This window comes from Octodon degus, unplaced genomic scaffold (assembly GCF_000260255.1).
Source record: "Octodon degus isolate 3935 unplaced genomic scaffold, OctDeg1.0 scaffold00225, whole genome shotgun sequence".
Classification (NCBI taxonomy): Eukaryota; Metazoa; Chordata; class Mammalia; order Rodentia; family Octodontidae; genus Octodon; species Octodon degus.
Window position 1 is genome coordinate 1,871,926 of NW_004524801.1, and position 22,346 is coordinate 1,894,271.

General features: G+C 43.5%; 1 protein-coding gene across 4 annotated transcripts in view; it reads left to right on the top strand.

The window, feature by feature from the left end:
* The first annotated feature begins 4,619 nt into the window (after nucleotides 1-4,619).
* Urb1 (URB1 ribosome biogenesis 1 homolog (S. cerevisiae)) overlaps nucleotides 4,620-22,346 on the top strand; it is an 82,305-nt gene continuing 64,578 nt past the window's right edge. For all 4 annotated transcript variants that reach the window (XR_002818961.1, XR_002818960.1, XM_023705583.1 and 1 more), the window contains exons 1-8: nucleotides 4,620-4,790; nucleotides 7,499-7,638; nucleotides 8,299-8,450; nucleotides 9,147-9,279; nucleotides 13,975-14,071; nucleotides 15,742-15,827; nucleotides 17,574-17,708; nucleotides 21,113-21,237. Coding sequence is in view for 2 of the 4 variants with exons in the window: in XM_023705583.1 (XP_023561351.1) it covers nucleotides 4,649-4,790; nucleotides 7,499-7,638; nucleotides 8,299-8,450; nucleotides 9,147-9,279; nucleotides 13,975-14,071; nucleotides 15,742-15,827; nucleotides 17,574-17,708; nucleotides 21,113-21,237 (1,010 nt within the window). In the remaining 2 variants the exon portion in view is untranslated. The remainder of the gene's footprint in view (nucleotides 4,791-7,498; nucleotides 7,639-8,298; nucleotides 8,451-9,146; nucleotides 9,280-13,974; nucleotides 14,072-15,741; nucleotides 15,828-17,573; nucleotides 17,709-21,112; nucleotides 21,238-22,346) is intronic.

Genomic DNA, 22,346 nt, shown 5'->3' on the forward strand with positions numbered 1-22,346 from the left:
TCCACTGTATAAAAAGCCCACATCTTTTTTTACCCATTTCTTGGTTGATAGCCATTTGAGTTGTTTCCAAGATTTAACTATTACAAATTGTGCTACTATAAACATGGGTGCACATATATCATTATGGTATGTTTTCAGTTCTCCTAGGAAGACACCCAGAAGGTGAACAGTTGGGTTGAATGGGACCCCAAACTTGGTTTTTTGAGGAATCTGTATAGATTTCCACAGTGGTTGTAACAGTCTACACTCCCACCAACAGTGAAGAGTTCTTTTTTCCCCATAGTCCCACCACCATTTATTATTGGTTGATTTCTTGATGACAGACATTCTTCCTGGAGTGAGACAGAATCTCAGTATTGTTTTAGTTTGCATCTCTCAGATAATCAATGTCGTTGAACATTTTTTAATACACTTATTTTCCATTTGTATTTCTTCATCTGAGAAATGCTTATTCATCTCAGATGCCCAATTTTGGATTGAGTCTTTGAATTTTGGGGTCTGATATTTTTCGATCTTTATATACTCTAGATGTTAGGCCTTTGTCTGAGAGACAGCTGGATAAATTTTTTCACAGCCCATGGGTTGTCTTTTCACTCTACTGGACATTTCTTTTGATGTGTAAAAGCATTTTAATAAGATGGCATTACAGTTGTTGATTCTTTGAAGTATTTCCCGTGCAACCTGGGTTTTGCTCATAAACTATCTGCCTGCACCTATATCTTTAAGAATTCTACCTATTTCTCTTCCAGTAGATCGAATGTCTCTGTTTTAATACTTACATCTTTTTATTTTTTGTATTTTAGTTCAGGACTACAGGGTCGTACACAGATTGGATTTATAGTGATTCTCCTGTTTTCAGCCTCTCAAGTGCTAGGATTATAGGCATGCGCCCTCCCCCCCCCCCCAGGAGCAGGGCTGGCACAGCACGCTGGGGATCGAACCCCAGTCCCTGTGTCTGCCTAAGCAGGCACAACACTTAACTCTTTGATCCATTTTGATTTTAGTTTAGTTCAGTGCATGGTGGTAGAGATGGGTCTAGTTTTAGTCTTTGGCTTTTGAAAGCCTATTTTTCCAGGACCATTTATTAAAGAGGTTCTCTCTCTTTCTTTTTGTTTCCAGTAAACATGTTTGGCCTCTTTGTCAAAGGTAAGGTGACTGAGCATATTTGTAGTTGTGCCTGCAACAGCTACTCTGTTCCACCGATTCTCAGGTCTGTTTTATTGTAAGTACCATGCTGATTTTATAACAGTCTTATAATATAATTTCACTATTATACTATAAAGTCTGGAGTTGCAATGCCTCCTGCCTTATCTTTGTTGCTCAGAATTGCTTTTGCTATTCTAGGTCTCTTTTAGTTCAAAATGAATTTTGGGAATGTTTTCTCTAATTCTGAAATGTATGCTAATGGTATTTTAATCAAAATTTCATTAAATCTGTGTAACAGTGTTCGAGTATGGCCATTTTCACTACCCTATCAATGAGCAAGAGATACCTTTCCATTTTCTCTTTTTAAAAAATCTATTTGTTTATTTGGTAGAAGGTCTCACTATACAACTTCGACTTGTAGTGATTCTCCTATCTCAGCCTCCCTAGCACTGGGATTACAGGCATGCCCCACTACGCTCAGTTTCCATCGCTGGCTCGATGTCAGGGGCCAGCACAGCATGCAGTACCAGGGATCGAACATGGGTCTTTGTGCTTGCCAGGCAGGCACTTAAGACCGCTGAGTAACCTCCCAGCCACTCTTGCCATTTTCTGATATCCTGTTCAATTTCCCTTTTCAGTGAACTGTAATTTTCAATGTATAGATCTTTTACTTCCTTTGTTACATTGATTCCTAAGTATTTCATTTTTGGGGATGCTATTGTGAAGGATGTGGTTTCCCTAATATTGTTCTCAGTGAATTTGTTGGTTGTATACAGGAATGCAATATTGGTGTTCAGAAATAAGAATAAATTAAAATTTTATAAGTATATGTCTTTATTCTACTTTGACTAAACTTTATATTTTGGAATAATTCTAGATTTATATATTTAGATGCCAATGGAATATCCATTTCTGACTAAACAAAAAAAGGCAATACAACGGAAGGACCATTTTGTATCTGTATATGCAGAATAGTTAGGATAGATATACAGCGACTTTCACTTAATTCAATGAGAAGAAAGATTTGTACTAATAGTGTTTGGACAAGATATTGTCTGCATCTTGTGCTACATACGGATAACCACTAAGAAGATAACAATGTACAATGTATTAATTATTGAAACTGTCCTATTAATCAGTTTTGAAACTGTCTCATTAATAGTTGTTTCTCAATAAAATAAAATTTTAAAAAAGATTTATAGTAGTGATTCTGTACTTTTTCACCCATTTTCAATCTAGTATTTCCACTTACCATGATTACACAATACAATTGTTAAACTAAGAAAGCAGCCTTACACGTTATTGGTTAACTAAACTCTAGTCTTTATTTGTATTTCCCTAATTTTCCTCTACTGGTGTTTTTCTGCTCCAGCATCCAGGTGGGGTACCACACTGTATTCAGCTGCCCCATCTGCCTGGTCTCATATGCTCTGTCACTTTAGTCCTACCTTATTTATCAAGACCTTCACAGTCTTAAAGTACACTTCAAAGTGTTTCTTAGATTATCCTTCAACTTAGGCTTGCACATGATTGGGCTAGTATGGATTGCACATAATGTTATGGCTCATATATAAAGGATCCCCAAATCTTCACATGCTCTTAGGTGAGGCTTTTGGGAACTGACTGGGTCTACAGGCAGGTGTATGATAATCAGATTAAGGGTGCATGACACTCAGATTAAGGTGTGTGGTACTAAATCAGACCACTTACTGGAATTAGCATGGTTCTGGGTTTGGCTGAACAGATTTACTAAAGACAGTAGCTGCACTTTGGGTGTAAGTGATACCAAACAAAAGGTTGTAGCCTGGATGGGATAAAAGGGAAAGGCAGGCTCACTACTGCTGCTTGGGTTCTACCTGCCACACCATGGACCGTTTCTACTTTGTGATGCCCCTTGCATGCCACCCTGTGTTGGAGCTGGCTGGCTATGAACTGAAACCTGTACAAAGTCTGAGCTCAAATAAACCTTTCCTCCTCTAACTTGTGGATGAGGTACTTTGTCTCAGCAACAAGAAAGTAACGGAGATAGGAAGGATATGCAGAAGTGAATGACCTTCATCATATCACATTATGGGTAGCATGGGGGCTTATCACCTGAATGTATCTCCTGTAACTCAGCATTGTCACTGAGACACAACTAAAAGGAGAACAGGTTTGTTATGGCCCAGTTTCAGTCCAGGGTTATCTCTCCCTATTGCTTTGAGCCTGTGGTGAGTCAGAACATCATGGGAGGAGCTCGTGATAGACCAAGCTGTTCAGTTCATGGCGGCAGGGAAGCAAAGAAAGGAAGTACCAGGATGCCCGTGTCCTCTTTGATGGCATGTCCTCAGTGGCCTAATTTCCTTCCATTAGTCCCCTCTCCTAGAAATTCCACCCTTCCCACAGTATCACCTAAGCCTTCAACACAGGGCCTTTGGAGGATATTTAATATTCTAACTACGACACACCCCACTCCCGAATTTCATGTGTTGGAAACTTCATCTCTAAATTATGTGGTATTTGGAGGCAGGGTCTTTGGGAAGTAACTGGGAATTGATGAGTTCAAGACAGTGGCGTTTGCATGATAGCACTGGTGAGTTTACAAGGAAAAGAGACGAGATGGAGCACTTGCTCTAAGCACTGGCCTGTGTCACATTATGATGCAGAAGGACCCGCACTGGACATTTACCAGGTGCATTGTCCAGGAGCCGATTCAAACCTTACTGCCTCAGCAATCTGCATTCTAAGGTTTTTGAACAGCATTCCAATAGTCAGCCTGCCTTCTAGGATACGCTAACATTAACCAAGCTCAAGGCTTGGGTCTATGTATTCTTATCTTTACAGACATTTAATTCTGTCCTCGCACCCGTCCTGCAGGGCGGAAAGGGCTCTTGCACAGTCAGTCAAGCGGGGTGAAGGTCAATCTGTGGCGACATCCTACCAGGAAAGCGGGTCGGGTTTCGGGATGTGACATAAACTGGTTCTCGGAGTTGGGGCACCTGCATAACACTCGGCCGAGGTTCCCGAGCATGGACCCCTCAGTAATAAGCTCACCAGGCATCCACTGGGGGAAATCTACTCCAGGGTTTCGAGCTGGGGAAGTTACCAAGCCCCTTGAGCGCGGAGCAAGTTTTTCCGGTGACACCGTGAAGTGCGCTCCAATTAAGAAGTGACCTCATCGTGTTGCGACAACACAAGGGTCTCGGGTCGATGCGGTCCTCAAGAATCTGAAAGTTTCTCCTACTTAGGGTCCCAACTTGCAGCGGATTCGCGGGGCGGCCTGGACTGTCGCTTCGTTCGCTGGTCCAGCAAAGAAAACCTCAGGCACGCCAGCTCCCAGCCAGCCAGCCAGAGGCTCCGCACGCCCGCCCCTTCCGCCGACTCCGCTCCGTCTGGGCCCGCCCCTTCCGCCGGCCCTTCTTGGCCCCGCCCCTTCCGCCGGCCCCGCCCCTTCGCCGGCCCCGCCCTTTCCTCTCATGCTCTCTACGAGGCGTGGATCTACCCGGGTCCCTGCATCTCGGCCATGAGGGTCAGCAAGAGGAAGCCCTCGGGCGGTCGGGATGGCGCGGTTTCGGCTACGGGTGCGGCCAAGCGGGCCCGCACGGAAGAGCTCACGGGCGTGCGGTTCAAGGCTCTGCTGAGGGACCCGCAGGGGCCCGGGCAGGGTGAGTGCGGGGCGCCGGGCCAGCGCAGGAAACACGTGCAGGCCACCGAGCCTCTCCTGCAGCTTTTGGGTCACTGCAGGTCAGACCCAAGCCTCTGGTTCCGCAAGAAACGATCTGGGGTGATTGGGCGTCCAGGGCTTTGGGCCGGCCTGGGCTGTCAGCGGCGAGCGGGCCTGACTCTGTTAGTTGTGACAGTTTTCATGCGACTACACATTTCCCTTGTCCCGGCAGCAGCCCTCAGCAAGTTTTAAAACCTCTTTATTGCCCTTGTCAGGAAAATAAAGTGCCGACTCTCACGCATCAAACGGTGCTTGAGCCCCTACTGTGAGACCACTCGGGGCAGCTCATTGAAGACAGCTTGTATTCCTTGGGCTGTGAGCATATTTTCCATAGCGTGATCCTCCAATGCTGAGGCTGACCTAATAACGCAACAACCCGCCACAACTCCTTGTCACTTGTCCAGCATGGGATCAGAGACTGGAATTAATCAAATCCTGTAATTTAACTTCACATTTTGTGACATATAACCATACTTCACAACTATCAGTAATCCTTTGAAAAGTATGGAGATGATGAAGCAAAAACAGTTGAACGTGTTGTCTGCTGCAAACGTTGGCACCGTGCTAAACTAAAACCATGATAGTATTTCGTCTAGCTTAAAGGAGTTGCTAAGTTGTTGCTTAGAATGTCCTCAGATTCTAAATTTTCTCCTACAGATTTTCTTGTTAAAACTTTTGATGCTTGCCCTTTCTAGTCAGTGCTAGGAAGATGATTTCTACTTTAGGACAGAATTACACATTTCATTCATGTAGCCATTCATTTATTTGTTAGGATTAGGGCTAAAATGGTGAATAAAAATGTGGCACAGGCCCTCCCACAGGTCTTCCTAAGTGGGCAATGCAGATAACCAATAAAATCAATAGTTTCAAGCTAAATTCTCGAGAGAAGCTGTACATAATATGAGGAGGTTCTTAATGGTAAAAGACAGTGGCAGGAGCAGCTGGGGAAAGGGCTATGAAGTGGGCCCCTAAAAGAAGACTTGGCGAGGCAGGCAGAGAGCTGATGGGATCAGAAACACAGTGCCGGTGTCAAAGACCATCTGGGTCTTTTGTTGTTTTCGGGGTTTGCCTTGCACTGTCTGGGATGCTGAATGCCTTCCAGGTAAACTAGCCTCTTTGCACTTCATGCAGGCAGTGGTGAGTAGGTACAGAACTGGATGGCGCTGTATGTGCCTATGGACTGGAGTTCCAGATGGAGCTGCTGTCTAGAAAGAGGGATGTGTTGGTTTCCTGTGGACACCTCATAGCCCCCCCCCCCCCAGAAGCACATCCTCTTTTGGGCCTCACGCATCAAGGGCATATAGAGAGTGAGCTGAACAGTAAGGGATCTTGAAACTAGTCTGTAGAGAGAGAGGCTGAGGGCTGCATGTGGCCTGCAGAGGGGCAGGCTTCAGTGATGGTAGCTGGTGTGAGAAAGGATTTGCATGTGGCTCCAAAGCAGAAGCAGACCCCTGGGGAGGTAGACAGACTGCCCCTGCTCTGGTACAATATTTACATGAAGACTTTGTTGTCTTTATTATTACTGTAGTCTTTAGTATTGTGATTGTTGCAATACATTCCTTGTGGGGAATTTGTATGTGTATATGACACTCATCTTAATTCCTTTTGTTTCATACCCCTCTTTGCTTTCCTCTTTTTCTAATTTTTTTAAATGTATTTGATTATTGCAGGATCTTACTATGCAGCTCAGACTCATAGTGATCCTCCTGCTTTCAGCCTCCCCAGTGCTGGGATTACAGGCCTATACCACTATGCCTGGACTCTGGACTGCACAGCCCGCCCTAGGGGCAGAGCTGGCGTAGCATGTGGTGCTGGGGATCCAACCATCTCGCCAGCCCTTCTCCCTCTTGATCCTCTTCCCATTTGAGAAAGATCTATCTCCTTACTTTCTGTTGTCTTTCGTTTTGTTCTTCATTTGTATTGTGGGTTTCTCTGGGATATTTAAGCTTGTGTATGTAAATACTCAAAGTACATCCATTCACTACAAATGACATTTTCTTTATCCATTCATTTGTTGACATACATGTAGGATAGGATTTAGCTAGTGTAAATTGAGCTGTTATAAACATGGATATGCATGTATCTCTTATATGGTGTCTTTAAATCTTTTGGGAAGATCCTGGAAGGGGGAGTAGCTGGATCCAGTAGAATTTCTAGTGTTAGCTTTTTGAGGGATCGCAGTATTGATTTCCTTAGTGCTTGTACTGGTTTACATTCCCACCAACAAGAGAAAAGGATTCCTTTTTCCCTGTAACCTCTCCAGCTTGTTATTACTTGATTTTTTTGATGGTGACCATTTTTTAAAAATAATTTTATTGAGAAACAAATAGAAATGAGACAGTTTCAAAACCAATGAGTAGGACAGTTTCAATAATTAATGCATTGCATATTGTTGTCTTAGTGGTTATTCACTGTACAAGATGCAGACATGATATCCTGTCCACAAACACTATTAGAACAAATCTTTCTATTTACTGAATTAAGGGCCTTCATCTTTAATTACCTCCTTAGAGACCCTGTGTCCAAATACAGCCTTCTAGGCATTAGGGTGCCACATATGAATTTTAGGTGGCAAGTGGCTGAGTCTGTAGCATTTGTGATAGGCTCAGGAGGCTGTGCTTTTTGACCTTTGAACATGACTCTTTTTAGGCTTGGAAGCATTTGTCTCTGCTGCCAAGAAGTTACCCCAAGAAGATGTGTATGATGTCGTGGAAGGGTACATAAAGATTTCTGTTGAATGTGCGGAAATTTTCCAGCTCCTGAGTGGAGAGAAGCGACCTGAGAGTGAAGTATGTTTGTTCTTTACCTGATTTGAGGAAGAGAAGCTCATGCTGTGTGGTGTTGATTTAAGCTTGAGGAAAAAGAATGTCAGTTCCCAGACAGCGTCAGTCATTTTCAGAAAATGATTCTTTGTACTAGAGGGTAGGAGTAGCCTGTGTTCTTTATGACCTCTGGAAGTATATTAGTGGAGAATACTAAGTTCTTATTAATATTTGGTGAATAATGTCAAAAGGCACGATCAGAGATAAGAAGGCACCTGGTTTGTTTTAAAAGGGAAGCAGGTAAGTACCATACAGCAGTCTCAGAGCTCATGTAGGATTGGTTGTCTTTGGGTTCCAAAGAGGTTGGAAATTTAGAATATTTATGAACTTATAGTCTCCAGGCAGTTATTATAAGGCTGTAGACCCTGAAGCAGTGAGACCTGATTATCATCAGAGGCCTGTCCCTCTGCCAGGAGTTGGCTATGTGTAGTTGTAAGTGAAGTACTCTCTGGCTCAGGGTCCTGGTGGGTGAGCCTGGGAGCCGAGCCCTGTGGCCTGTGCTGCCTTTGGCCCAGGGCCTGAGAGGCCCACCTCTGCACATTGGCTCCTGTCATGATGAGAGCAGTGAGCGTGGACAGGAGGAGAAGAGGAGAGATGGATCTCAGCTTTGCAACTCCATCTTTGTAGGTGCTATTAATCTTTCAAGTCTTGGAGGCCATATTATTGCGGACAGCAAGTGATCTTTCACATTTTCATGTCGCGGGCACCAATATTGTGAAAAAGCTAATGAACAACCACATGAAGCTCATCTGTGAGTCCCTGTATGCATCAGGTTACAGGTAAGTGGCCTGCTTCTGTGTGACAAAGGCCTAGCCTGTGGTGTGGTCTGTGCTCAGCTCTCCCTGAGTGCCTTTAACCCTTCCATCACTCATTAAGGAGAGGCGAGCTGTTTCTGAGGCCCTTGTGATGGTGTGTCTGCCTTCTAGCGAGGGCTGTCACTGATTCCTGTCCTACCACGTGTGCTTCCTGCTCCTCCAGCTGCCTTCCTCACTGAGCTGGGAACAGCCGGCTTTACGTAGCCTGTTCTTCCTCATGGGCTGTTCTCCCATGTAGCCCTGGCCTCGCTGCCTGCCTTCAGTGCTTTGCAGAAGTGTCACCTCAGTGGGGCCTTCATTTGACTGCCTATGTCCAGTAGTGCTCCCACTGTCCTGTTACGCTCAACCTGCTGAACGTGGGCAGATACCTGCAGAACTGACATCACATTATGTACCCACTGGCCACCTTCCTCCACTGCAGCACAAGGGTGGATATGGGCAGGGGCCCTGCATGCCTCACAGTGCTACCTTCCCAGGATTAGAATGGTGCCTCTCATGGAGCAGGTGCTCAGTGAGCCAAAGACTGCAGAGCTGAAAGGCGGCCTCAGGGTAACTTCTGAGAGACCTTGAGGAAGAAGTCACCCTGTGTTCTGGGGATATGCAGACTCAAATGTGGTTTGTTGTTCCTGACCTTGCTTGGTTTTTCCTGTCTCTGTACAGGGTAGCTCGATCCTGCCTCAACCTAATGGCTGCCATGGTGACCCAGGGTCCGGAAGCTGCCAGGGATGTCTGCAGCCATTTTGATCTGAATAAAAAGAACTTGTATGCTCTGGCAACTAAGAGGGACTCAAAGGTTAGTACCCCAAGTATTGTACTTCCTCCCTGACTGTGGATTAGCCATCCAGCAGAGCCTAAACCCAAGGGACATCTGAGGAAGCTTCTAGGGCCAGAGAGGAGGGCAGGAGTTGGCTCTGGTGCAGTGACTCTGAGGATGACTTAGCTGTGGGCACCCACTCTTCTGAGTGAAGGAAGTAATTTCTGCCTCACAGCAGAGAGGGCTATAAAGTGCCCTGGTTCTTCATTCTTATCTGTCCCATTAAAGATTATCTGGACCTCTAAGCCACTGACATCCTCAAAAGAGGCTTTTTTTAAAAAATTAATTTATTTGGTACAGGATCTCACGATGCAGCTCATACTGGTAGTGATCCTCCTGTCTCAGCCTCCCAAGCACTGGGATCACAGGAGTAAGCCACCAAGCCTGGTTCTGGGGATCGAACTTGAGTCCCTGTGCTTGCCAGTCAGGCGCTTAGATTGCTAAGCAATCTCTCCAGCCCAAAAGGGCTCTTATGGCTCTTCAATAAATGACTTTGTGCCTCTCAGTTATCATCGTGTCATGGGTTGGGGCTAAGTGTCAGGAAAGAGGTTGGAAGTATAAATGCTTGGTTTTTAGGAGAACTGTAAAAAGAATTCTCTGGTGGCTCCAACAGTTCCACTTGGTTCTGAAAGGGCCCTGGGGAAGAAGCTCAGTAGGAACTCTAGTTCTCATCACTTTCTGAGTAGAAGGACAGTTGGGCAGGTAGAGAACCTGTGTTAGCATGATTCCCCATCTAACCATATGCTACGGTACTGCTGGGAATCAAGTTTCTACATTGTCAGGGAATAGAGTAATGGGTTAATAAGAATGCCAGGTAACTTCTACCGCCCTGTAAGATTTGGTCTGATGTTGAAAGTTTTACTGGAATTACAGATAAGGTATTCTCTGAGGAAAAAAGTGCAGGTCTTAGTGTCTCTTAGATACTATGCTTTATTAACTTGTCAACGGATTCCATTTAGTGAGTAATGGCTCCTGGCATTTAAATGCATTTCTAATAAAAAGAATGTGTGTGCGCACTCAGGCAACTATCATGGTGCTTTGGTCTTGGCAGCAAGCCTGGCAGTAATTGTCTATCAGGACCCTGTCCCTTCCAGCCCTGTCTCCCTTGACTTCAGCCATCTGAGCTGCAAAGACTAGGCACCCAGGCCACCCACTGAGACCAGAAAACTGGGAAGACCCACCTGTTGCGCCCCCTCCTGAGCCCATTGCATCAGCTCTGTCACAGTTTGCCTCTACAGTATCTGTAAAATGGGAGCTAATGGCAGGCTAAAAATGTATTTGCTTTCATTTAATCTAGCTCAAAGATGAGAGCTCTTAAATGCTTGGTGTGTTGTGTGAAATGGTGTCTAGACAGTAAATTTTTTTTTATTACTGGAAATGTCAGGGACATTAAAAATAGAGCGGCATAAGGAAGCTTTATGTTCCAGCTTCATCACAACTTGTCACCCCTCCCACTTCTTCAGCTTGCTCGGCGAAGCCTATTATAGCCAATCTCAGACATGAATCATATTTCACCATAAATATTTCAGTAACAGAAAAAGACTTTTAAAGAAACAAAACCACCGAACCATTATCACACCTCCCACTATTAATAATTTCTCAGTGTCTTCTAAAATCTTTCTGGATCTCCCAGTACTTCTGACTATCTGAAAATGATTTTTGTACTGTCTCTGTCCCTTTCCTGTCACTGGGATGCGGTACCCCACGCCCACAACTTAAAGGAGTTGAGGTTTATTTTGGCTCAAGGTTTCAGCCCATGGTCAGCTGGCACCAAGGCAGGAAGGGCACGGTCAGAAGGTCCGGCAGAGGAAAGCTGCTCACATCATGGTGGGCAGGAAGCAGAAGGGAGGAGCGGGCACCTTTCCACGTTGCAGCCCCAACAAGTTACCTAACAGCGCATCAGCTGTTCTGTGCCTATGATCCAGTCACCCTCCAAACACATGAAGACTTGGGGTCATTTTAGATCCAAAGCATAACAGACTCTGGTTGAAGAGTGAATCCAAGCACAATCCACATGTTGCGTTTGGTTGATAGGCTTCTCCAGCCTCTGCCTCTCTTCTCAATCTTTGTGTTTCTCTTGCCTCTCTTAATACATGTCAGTTGTTAAAGATGCTAGTAGCAATTTCTGTTTTTCAGTGAGTGCATATGAATGTTTGCAAGGCAATTATTAAAGCCTCCTGAAGAAAGGACCATGGATATCTTCATCCAGCCAAAGAAAGCATTGTTAAAATCCTGTGCCAAAGAACAATCTTGCCAAATATGTTTTGGTCTATTTTAGACAGTATTTTGCAGAACAAGCCTTGAAGAGTTCAGGACATTTTCTTCCAGGGATAGCAGCTCTGTGAGGTCACAGAGTAGGAATGAAGGGTTAGGTGTGTGAGCTTCTTTTAGTAGGAGCAGGATGTCTGTGAGGAGCTGCAGTGGTGCCAGCCTGGGGTGGGCAGGTGCACAGTCTTCGAGATCCCATCTGCCTTGTTCCTTCCCAGGGTTGGAGGCTGTCAGGTTAGAGGCTGTCAGGTACAGAGAAGGGTGATAACCAAATTCTTTCTCACTTAGAAATGCATTGCTAGAGGACCTATATGGGAGGATCTAGTCCAAGTTTACTGTGTGTAAGTGGGACAGCAAGATCTAGAACTGCAGAAACTTTGGCCAGCGTTCCAGGCCCCTGACTCTAATACAGTCTCAGTGGACAGAGTTGGCAGGGGGGTTCCACTAGCAGGGAGAAAATAAAACCTAATTTATTTTTTTTTAGACAACTCTTAATGTTATACCAGCATTTATTCACAATATGATGCAGGTGCAGACCAGGATGACAGTGACTGTGCTGGGATTAGTGACATGTTTATGTGAACGGTGAGGCCCCCAGGTAGCTCTGGAGTGGTGGTTACTTTAAGTTCCCTCAGAATAGCTTCTTAGTTGACTTGAATGCCATGGAGCTTTGTGAACATGAAACTGGTGAACAAAGGCATAGCACAGTGTGTACCGGTTCTGCATTCCCGCTACCATTGTACCCAAACCCATATGGAGAAGAGGCCTGCAGATCAGAGGGGTTGGTTGATGCCTGGTGGTATCTGGAATGAATCAGCATTGATCTGATAAGGTCCTGCCAAGTGCTGCATGACATGGATGGGGCAAGAGTCAAGAAGTTTAGCATGTGCAAGGCCTATGTCCAAGTGTTTGAAAGTAGGAATTACATACTCTCGCCCTGCCTTTTTTCTTTTTTCAAGTACTGGGAAAGAAACCTAGGGCCTTAGGCATGCTGGGCAAGCAGTCTGCCGCTGAGTTGCAGTCCCAGCCTCCTTTACTTTAGGGACTCACTAAGTTGCCCAGCTGGCCTCAAGCTTGTAGTTCTCCTTTCCCAGCCTCCCGGGTAGTTGGTGTACTGGCATCTCTTCTGCAGAAGACATGCCCCAACAAAACAAGAAGGAATTGGTCAAATACTCGTACAGAGACATAAACGATGCCAAACAGGCCTGCTGCACTTTGAGAAAAGGTGAAATGCAGATGCCCGGGAGCCCTGAGAAGCAGGGAGAGCGTCTTTTTATTTGAACTTGAAGCAGCATGTTTATGCAGTTATTTCTTAATTATCTCAGTTCTGGTACTTGGTTACTTAGCAGCTGTGTGACCTTGATTGAGTTTTTAAAATCTCATTTTGCCCATCTATAAAGTGAGGATGATGAGCATCTTCCCCCCAGCTTACCGTGAAGAATGAGGTAACAGATGGGCAGTATCTGGCGGCGTGTCCAGTATATTGCTCAGTAACCACTGGCATCACTGACTGTCATTATCACCGCTGCCTCTGCTGCCACTGCTAAGTAGGGCGGGGCTCTCTGGAAAACAGAGATGGCCCCATGGCTTTTCTTGCCGGGTATTTACAACAGTAATTCTGTGTACTATTAATTTATTCCTTGGTGGTGAGTGAAGGTGCCTTGGTATTACTGTGTGGTGAGAGAAGGCTGGAATTTAAGTGGGGACAGCCTAAGCATACATGCTAGCTCTAGAGCAGCCAGCAAGAGATGTGTGTTCTGTTCTACAGCTTCCGTAAGTGTAGAAGGAGGTGATGAGATGCGGCTTTGTCTCCTGACACTGGAAGGGAACACTGACCAGCTGCCCTACTGGCCTCCCAGGAATGTTAGCTGCTGGCCATGGGCTTTGGGCTTTGCTGCCCCAGGTCGCCACTGATTCTCGGGTAGTGCAGGCTGCAGACCTGGGGCAGCTGGGTCCACACATGAAGCATCTGTGCTTTGGTTTCTCTTGTGAGTTAATAATTTATAATATCTAATAAAAACCAGACATCAGCACATTGGCTTCCTATCAAAAGTAGCACCAGACTTTCCATTCTTTCTAGATTTGCCAAAACAAGGATGGATTATTGTATTGGCAGACAAGAGAATAGATCTAGGTGGGCTGAGAGTTTTGATGTGCGCTAAAGTGATCCATAAACCTAACACTTTACATGTTACGGTTGGGGAAGGGGTACAGTTGGGGGTAAGAGAGCAAAGGAAAACACTTGGCTTTCCATAAAATGTGCATTGGCTGCAGACAGCCGCTCTCAGACGATTGGGAACAAGCCTGAGAGGTAATGCTGGAAGGCGCGTGCATGCCTGCCTTGTTCCTTTCTCTCCGGCCTATGTGTGAGACGCATGTGACATGTTGGTCTCCTTTGTCCTCTAGGGTGTGCCTGACGTGCGGCTGGCGTACATCCAGTTCGCCCTCTCCTTCTTAATTGCTGGTGATGATAGCACTATAGGGCAAGTGCTGGAGCTGAAAGGTAGGTATTCCCTTGGTCCTGTAGAAAAGCCCACCCGCAGTTGTTCTGAAAGACCTATTGCAAGGCATTTCTTCCAACAAATCTACAGCCTTTGAAGCTGCATTGTGCTCTGGCATGAAGGATGTGTGCAGGGGCAAAGCTTGGCCATTGCCATCTTGATATCACTGTTTAGCACAAATGGAGGCATGAACTGCGCCCTAACAAGGTTAATGCAAACAAGCAGTCTTTTGATTCCAGAACATACACCAATTCATAGCCTTGGCTACCTGGCTTTCCTTAGTAATTGCATTTATTAAAATATAATTTATTTGGTTCGGGATGCAGCTCAGTAGTAGAGTACTTGCCTATCATGTGCAAGGCCCTTGGGTTTGCTCCCCATTACCACACATGAAGCTCCAGAGCTTGAGGGCGTGGGTGGTGGCTAGCTTGGTCTGTGTGGAGGCATCACTGGCAGAGCACCCTGGAAGAGGGCTCTGTGCACAGACAGTTCTACCCACTCGTTGCCCAAACTAGGTTCAGGATGTCCTGCTGCTACCAGGGCCAGCGGTTTCTTTACAACTCCCCTGGATCATCATAGCCATCTGGGCTCTTGCTGAAAGACTATGGGTACTCATTTCCACTTCCAGAAGGGCAGGTTTCTGTGGGCAGTTTGGCCTCCTGTGTCAGATCTTCCAAGGTGTTTGATGTAGCAATTCCATGTATAGGCGTTTGTCCTAAGGAAATAGTTAAGGATGTAAGTAGAGGTTTTGATGAAGGAAGACTTCTGCATTGGCTGAAGAGCAAATGTCTTCTAGCCATGTAAGAGATCAGCTAAGTAAGTTGAATACTAGTCATATGATGGAACGCAGCTCTTAGAAATGCTGGAGAAATGTGCTTATGGACACCAGAGTTTGTCACTGATACATGATTGGGTGTCACTCGTAGAGCGATAAAGCGTGAGCCCATCGTACTAACAGCTAAGCAGAATGATACCGTTATATAAGAAGGCTAGCAGTTACAAATTAAAATATTGTGATTGCTCTGGTGCTTCTGTGCAGTGTCACCAGGGTGCTGTAATGTCAGGTCCTGCAGCTCTGATGGCTATCTCCCTGGTGGTGGAAAAGTAGGACGAGAAAGCAGAAAATGAACCAACAATCCCCCCAAACTCCTCCCACCAAGCAATAAATGATTGTAATTTTAAACATGTCTCAGCAATATTAAGCAGGGGATAAATTTTAGAAGGCAGTAGTCATACAGCATATTCTTTTTCAATCATTGTTAAATTCATTTTACATGTATAAAAATGAAACAAGAACTACTGAACTTCTGGCTGGGCGGGGTAGCACATGCTGGTGATCCCCGTGCTCAGGGGGCTGAGGCAAGAGGGTAGCTGCCAGCCTGAGGAACAAAGTAGGTTCAAGGCCGGCCTGAACTGCATAGTGTGTCAAAAAGAAGAAAACAGCTACTAAACTTTTTTAGAAATCCTATCATTTTACCTTTAGGTACTCTTGATTTCCTATGTCATGAAGCTGGTTTTTCCTACTGGGAAATTGTCTAATTGAAAAAGACAGAACTTTTTTTTTCAAGGTACATGGCATTGTTTGCTGTACCATTTAATAAATAATATTTTCTCATTTGTTCCCATCTCCAGCATACTTCTGCACTTAATGCTTTGCAACTTTTATTTTCAGAATTTATCCCTTGCATTTTTAGCTCAGGCATAAAGGAAGATAGAATTTCTACCATCAACATTTTGTTATCTACATTGCAAGCAAAGGTATGTGTTGGGTGATCAGTTTTTCTGCCATTCGTTTTCTCTTCATGAATGAAAAAGTGGGGTGTTACTGGTTTGTGTGTGTCCGTCCGTCCGTCCGTCCGTCCATCTGTCCATTTGCAGCTTTCTCCACTATAGTTAACCTAGATTGAGTGGAAAACCACTGCTTACACTGATGCTGGGCTTGACAGTGAGCAAGTTCCGGGCTCGGAAGCTGGAGGCTGGCAAGAGCTGTGATCAGCAGCTCACGGCCACCCAGTCTCTTAAGCATGAGCTGCGAATTGCAAATCATACTTCACAGACACATCTAGTACAGTGTTAATTAGTGTCCCGTCGCATATTCTGCATTTTACAAACATCCTTACAGAAATTTAAAAACTTGCCTGAAAGGATTAGTGTCCTTGAAACAGAAACAACTTAAGTGATTAATTAGGAAAATTCCGTGGCTTTCTCAGCATGAAAAGTTGTCACGAACCCGTGTAAAAATGGCTAATAAACATGAAAGCACTTTACTTTTGTAGTTCATAAAACAGTGGTTCTCAACTGAGTACAGGTTTGCTCCCCTTGAGACATTTGGCAATATCTGGAGACAGTTTTTTAAATTTTTAAAATTTTTATTTGTTTTTCTGACAAGGTCTCACTGTAAAGTCCAGACTGGTTTTAAACTCATTTTGTGGTGGAACTGGGGATTGGACTCAGGCCCTGTGCTTGCCAGGGAAGTGCTTATTCCACTGAACCACCTCCCCAGCCCTTAAACTCATTTTGTAGCCCGGCCTGTCCTCAGATTTGTGGCGATCGTCCTGCCTCAGCCTCCTGAGTGCCGGGATTATAGGTGTGTGCCACCATGCTATGCTGGAGTCATGTGCAGTTACGACTGGGGACTACAACTGACCCTTAGTCAGGCCACACTGCCCCCTTCTCTAAGAATGTCTCCTTACCTGAAGTAAAATAGAGTGGCATGTAGGTTTTCTTCCTGTAGCAGGATAACATTGATGGTTTTAAAAAATGACATTCAGTATAGTACTAGCAAAGACGCTTTGAGTTCTGCACTCCCGGAGAGAATGTGCCAGAGCCTTGTGGAAGGAGGCAGACTGGCACCATGTGCTAAAGGTCTTATGTATACTTCGGGCCTGACTTGGGGCCGCTGCCAGCCGCAGTGTTGTATCAGAACCTCCTGGAGGATGCAGTTCAAATATGGAGACTAGGTCATGCCGTGTGGCTCGGTGGGGCTGAGATCTTATGCTGCTGCAATTCCGTCTGTAAGGCTCTGCCAGGCCCTTCCTAGAAATGCAACATAGACCTCATACAAGGCTTGATGGGGAGTGGCCAGGTAGAAACGCCAGGGGAAAGGTAGGGTAAGTTAGGGTCCGTGACAGCACACAGGATTATTTCACTCCCCAAAACAATCTTCAGGAGGAATTCTTAATGTGGTAAAGCTTAATGCTAGATAAGTAAAGGAAGCACAAAACATATAGCAATATAATCTGAGGCCCAAAAAGGTAGCCAGGCTGTATACGTGCTTGGCATGCTGTGCCTGTACATACGGGGGCTAAATGAAAACTTCAGAATGGTGACGAGGTACCAAGATGTTTGGGATAGTGGTGAATTCTGTATTTCTCTGCACATTTCCCCCTTTTTTGGGCCAAGTTTTCTCCAGTTAGCATGTGTTTTTATAATGATGAAAAGACAACAGTATTTTAAAAAGTAAATGAATTCTTTGAGCATTGTTTGTTCTATCATTGTTTTCAGGTAGTTCACAATAAAAATATCACCAAGACCCAGAAGGTACGCTTCTTTACTGGGCAGCTTCTGGTCCACATAGCATCTCTCTACAACTGGAATGGGATTGCTGATGTAACCCCAGAAAATTCGGAGAACACCAAGGTACAATCTCTTGGGTGTCAGTTTACCTTGATAGTGGTAGCATGTCAATATTGCACTAGACTTTAAAACCCCTAGCTGGATGCAGTCGTGCATGCCCATGATCCCAGCACCTGGGATGCTGAGGCAGGATGACTGCTACAAATTCAAGGCCAGCATGAGCTACTTAGGCAGAACCTGTCTCGAAAACCATGGGGGAAAACTAAAAAACAGATCCTATCATTTCATCTGTTTCTTTTGGCTTGTTATATTCTCTGCTAAATGCATTGTGATTTTTAAAAATTTTATTATTATTATTCCCAGTGCTGGGGATTGATCAGCCATGGTCCTACATTGCAATCCTGTGTGGGGTTTTTTTGTTTGTTTGTTTTGAGATAGGGTCTTAATAAATTGCCCATGCTGGTCTCAAATTTGTAATTTTTTTTTTTTTTGACAACTCATACAGAATTTTACTTAAAGTAATATGAATTTCACAGTATTTGTTGTAATACATGGTATTGTCTTACAACCAGCTATTCATATTATCAGATATTGGAAGAAGAAAAATCTGGACCAATGTATAAGACATTAAGAAAAGAAAAAGTACAAACAATTGAAAAAAAGAAGACGAAGCTAATTAGAGCATTGACTGTTTCTTTCCATTTCCATTTTTGTTTCTTTTTTTTAAATATTTATTTATTTTGTCCTGTCAGAGGTGAATATTCTGTTAGCATCTAAATACTATAAGTGTTTGAATTCAACTAAACATCTAATACTGTCTAGCAGTCTATAATATTAGTGGGTTATCCTCAGAAGTTATTGACTTGAGCCTTTTACAGCTCATCGTATTAATATAGATTTACTTTATATACCTCATTTTTATACTTTTCTACTGGATGGTTAAGACCAAGATATAGCAAGACCTATATACCCAGAATTGTAACTTTTGAATCTGATAAGGTCAGCCAAGTACTCTCAGGATCTATCCTGTAGCCCTGTACCACCTTTTGTACATTCTTTTGTCAGTGTCTGACCTGAGGATGAGTTACGGCCATTGCTTGACTAATTTGCTCTCTGTGAAAGCTTGAGAAAATGTTTTTTCTCTCCATGTAATTCTTCCCAGGCTCACTTTAGATCCTCGAACACATTTCTCTGTGGTTCCATAATCTTCTTGATCAGAAAGTTTGGAGCACAACTGAGTTACATGTTGTTACAGTGCAGGTTCTCCTATGTCCCGAGTCTTCACTGACCTTGAAAGGGTAGGGCCAAAATGTTGGCTAATCATGCAGCCCTTCTTTTTCTCCAAATTTTGATCTGCTAACTTAGGTTGTTAACCCTCCAGAAGAGAAGCTAATTATTATCCTGCAATATATGCAGTTTAGTTTATCCTATCTGTAGAAATATCAAACATTTTGCCATATCCTGGAACAGGTATCTTCCATCAGATATTGATATGTTGAACTTTAAGTCCTTACAGAATATGAAGGAAAAATAATTATATAAAAGTAGAAATAAGCATTTACATATTTTTACAAAGAAATTTAGAAACCTAGTCATATACAGAATTGTAAGTCCTTATATTAGGGAGATAATACGATATTTACAGATGTGGGTCTGGTTTATTTCACTAATAAGTATATCTTCAAGGGGCATCCACTTAAATATGAAGGCTTCAAGTTTATCATTCTTTATAGCTGAGTAGTACTTCATTATATAAAAGTACCATATCTTTTTCAACCATTCCACATGTGACGGTCATTTTGGTTGTTTCCAAGTTCTGGATATTACAAATTGTGCTGCTATAAACATAGGCCCACATATATCACTATGATATGACTCTTTCAGTTCCTCCGGGAAAATTTCCAGTAGGGTGATAGCAGGCTTGAATGGGATTTCCAGTCCTAGTTTTCTAAGGAGTCTCCACACTGATTTCCATAATGGTTGCACCAGTCTACACTCCCACCAACAGTGGAGAAGGATTCCCCTTTCCCCACAGCCTCTCCAACATTTGTTGTTGGTTGATTTCTTTATGATAGCCAATCTTTCTGGGGTGAGGTGATCTCAGCATTGTTTTAATTTGCATTTCACGGATGGCTAGTGATGTGGAGCATTTTTTCATATATTTATTCGCTTCTTTAATTTTGTTCTCTGAGAAGTGTGTATTCATCTCGGATGCCCACTTCTGGATTGGGTCTTTAAATTTGGACCCTAATGTTCTTTAGTTCTTTACATATTCTAGAGAGCAGACCTTTGTCTGAGTGCTTGTTAGTTAAGATTTTTTCAAAGTTTGTGGGTTGTCTTTTCATTTTGTTGATAATTTCTTTTGACGTGAAAAAACTTCTCAATAAGAGATGGTCCCAGTTGTTAATTCTTTCAAGTGTTTCCCGTGCGATTTGGTTTCTGTTCATGAACTCTTTGCCTACTCCTATGTGTTCAAGGGATCCTCCTACTTTCTCTTCTAGGAGATTTAGTGTTTCTGATTTAATGCTCAGTTCTTTAATCCATTTTGACTTTAGTTTAGTGCATGGTGATAGACCTGGGTCAAATTTGTAATCTTGCCTCAGCCTCTCAAGTAGCTAGACTTACAAGCATGAACCATTATACCCAGATATTACATTTTGTATTTTTACCCTATTTTTGTTCTCATCTGGAAGTTACTATGATAGTACATGGTTGTTGTTTTCAATGAGAAAACTATTACTCCCCCTCACGAGTGACAACTTAATTTTGTCTACAGGGTTTGCCTGATGCATAGAGTTTGCCAGTTCTGTGATACTTTCTTCCTCCTTGTGTAGGCTTTCCCTTTCCTTTCTTCCATACTTTCCACATCCAGGTTTTGGAGTTTCAAAGTTTGTTTTGTTTACTTTAAAATCCTGTCTCAGGAACCTTCTATTTCCCTACCTATTGACAGGGATCGTTTATATTATGATCATTTATTTGTGCTACCTTAGAACAGTTGCTCTCAGATTGCGGTCCTCAGTGTTGTCAGCAGGGGCTTGGCCAATGTGGCGTAGGTACAGCCTTTCTGTTCACTTCTGAAAAGCTCTGGAGCCTGCTGCTTTCCTCCCTTTTAGCTCAGTGACTTGCCCAGGTCATCTTGCTTCAAACATATTTTTGTGCCCTCTTTTACACGTAGTCCTGCGGGCATAATAACACTTCTAAATGTGCAGTTTCATTGAGAAGTGCAAGACAAAGTAAAATCATTTGAAAGCTTTTAAAAATAAAGGTTTAAACTTGGCTCTCAAATGTCTTCATTTATCTTGATGGATGTGTCTGTTTGGGCTGGTTTTGTTTGGGGGAAATAATTCCATGTGTTTAAAATTTTCTGAGTTGTCATTAGGCGGGTGTCACTGTCCTATTTTTATGCTGTAGCTGACACGAAGGTCTATGAAGTCGTGATTCACTGCATTACTTTCTGACCCTTGTAGCTGTCTGCCGAAGAAGCAGGGAAAGCCATGGTGAGGGAGCTCGCTCATAACTTTCTGTTGGATCTTTGCTGCTCGTTCAAGCATGGGATTAATTTCTATGATGCCTCTCTGGGCACCTTTGGCAGGTAAGCTCCAGCGCTCTCGTAAGCCCCAGCATGTGTTCTCAGAAGCCATCATGTTCTGACTGGAAAGCTACATGATAGAATTGTACGTTAGATCCACTGAAGAATGGATAAGGAAGGTGTGGCGTTTTTACACAATGGAGTATTACTCAGTTATAAAACAGGATAAATTTGAGCCTTTTGTCAGTAAATGGATGCAAGTAAAGAACATACTTTTAAGTGAAATAAATCAGACCCACGTGTGCAAGCATCATATTGTCTCCTTAGTGTGAGAACCTGAAAGAGAAAAATGGAATCTGAAGGGTACAGTAGACACTGTTAAAAGGGAGTGAACTTATTCAAAAGGAAAGAGTTACTGAGCTGAGGAGAAGTCCAGGAGAAGGAGTGTGGAAAGAGATTTATCTATGTATGCAAGCAGGAGGGTTTGGACAACTGTATTGTGCATTTCTGTTGGTCTGTGGAAAAGAGCAGTTAATGTTTGTTTTATCTCCTTATTTCAATGGTTTGTACTTTTTCTTTTCTTAATTTCTTATAAATTTCTTTCTTTTTTCTTTCTTCCAATTTTACATACGTACATCTGGTAATATGAATAACTGGTTGGAAGACAACACTATGTATTACAACAAATACTGTGAAATTCATATTACTTTATTAAGTAAATTCTGTAATTTTTTGTTTTAATTCTAATTTGTATTCTCTTTAAAAAAATTTTTAAAAAAGAATTGTATGTTAGAATCAGAATTACATTCACTTATCTAACTCATTTTAGGGGTGAGTAATTGGATACCCCAAGTATCTGTTCCAATTCTTTAGGGACAGAGGCCTCAGGTAGCAATGTCTTTAGATCCAGAGATAGTGGTATGTCTCCCCTAAGGAGATGTTTCCCGTATCTGCTGAAAGATGCTGGCATAACCTGAGAAGGAATATGCTGGCATAACCTGAGAAGGAGTCTCTTGCATCACCTTCCCAGGGGAAGGCCCTGACGTGGCCTCCACAGTGGTCCTGAGCCGAATGTCCTAGTTATCCCAGTTCTGAGAGGAGGATGGTGATCTCAACGTACAGTGCAGAGCTTACATTTAAGCCTATTAAATTCAATTCCAAAACTGATAGTC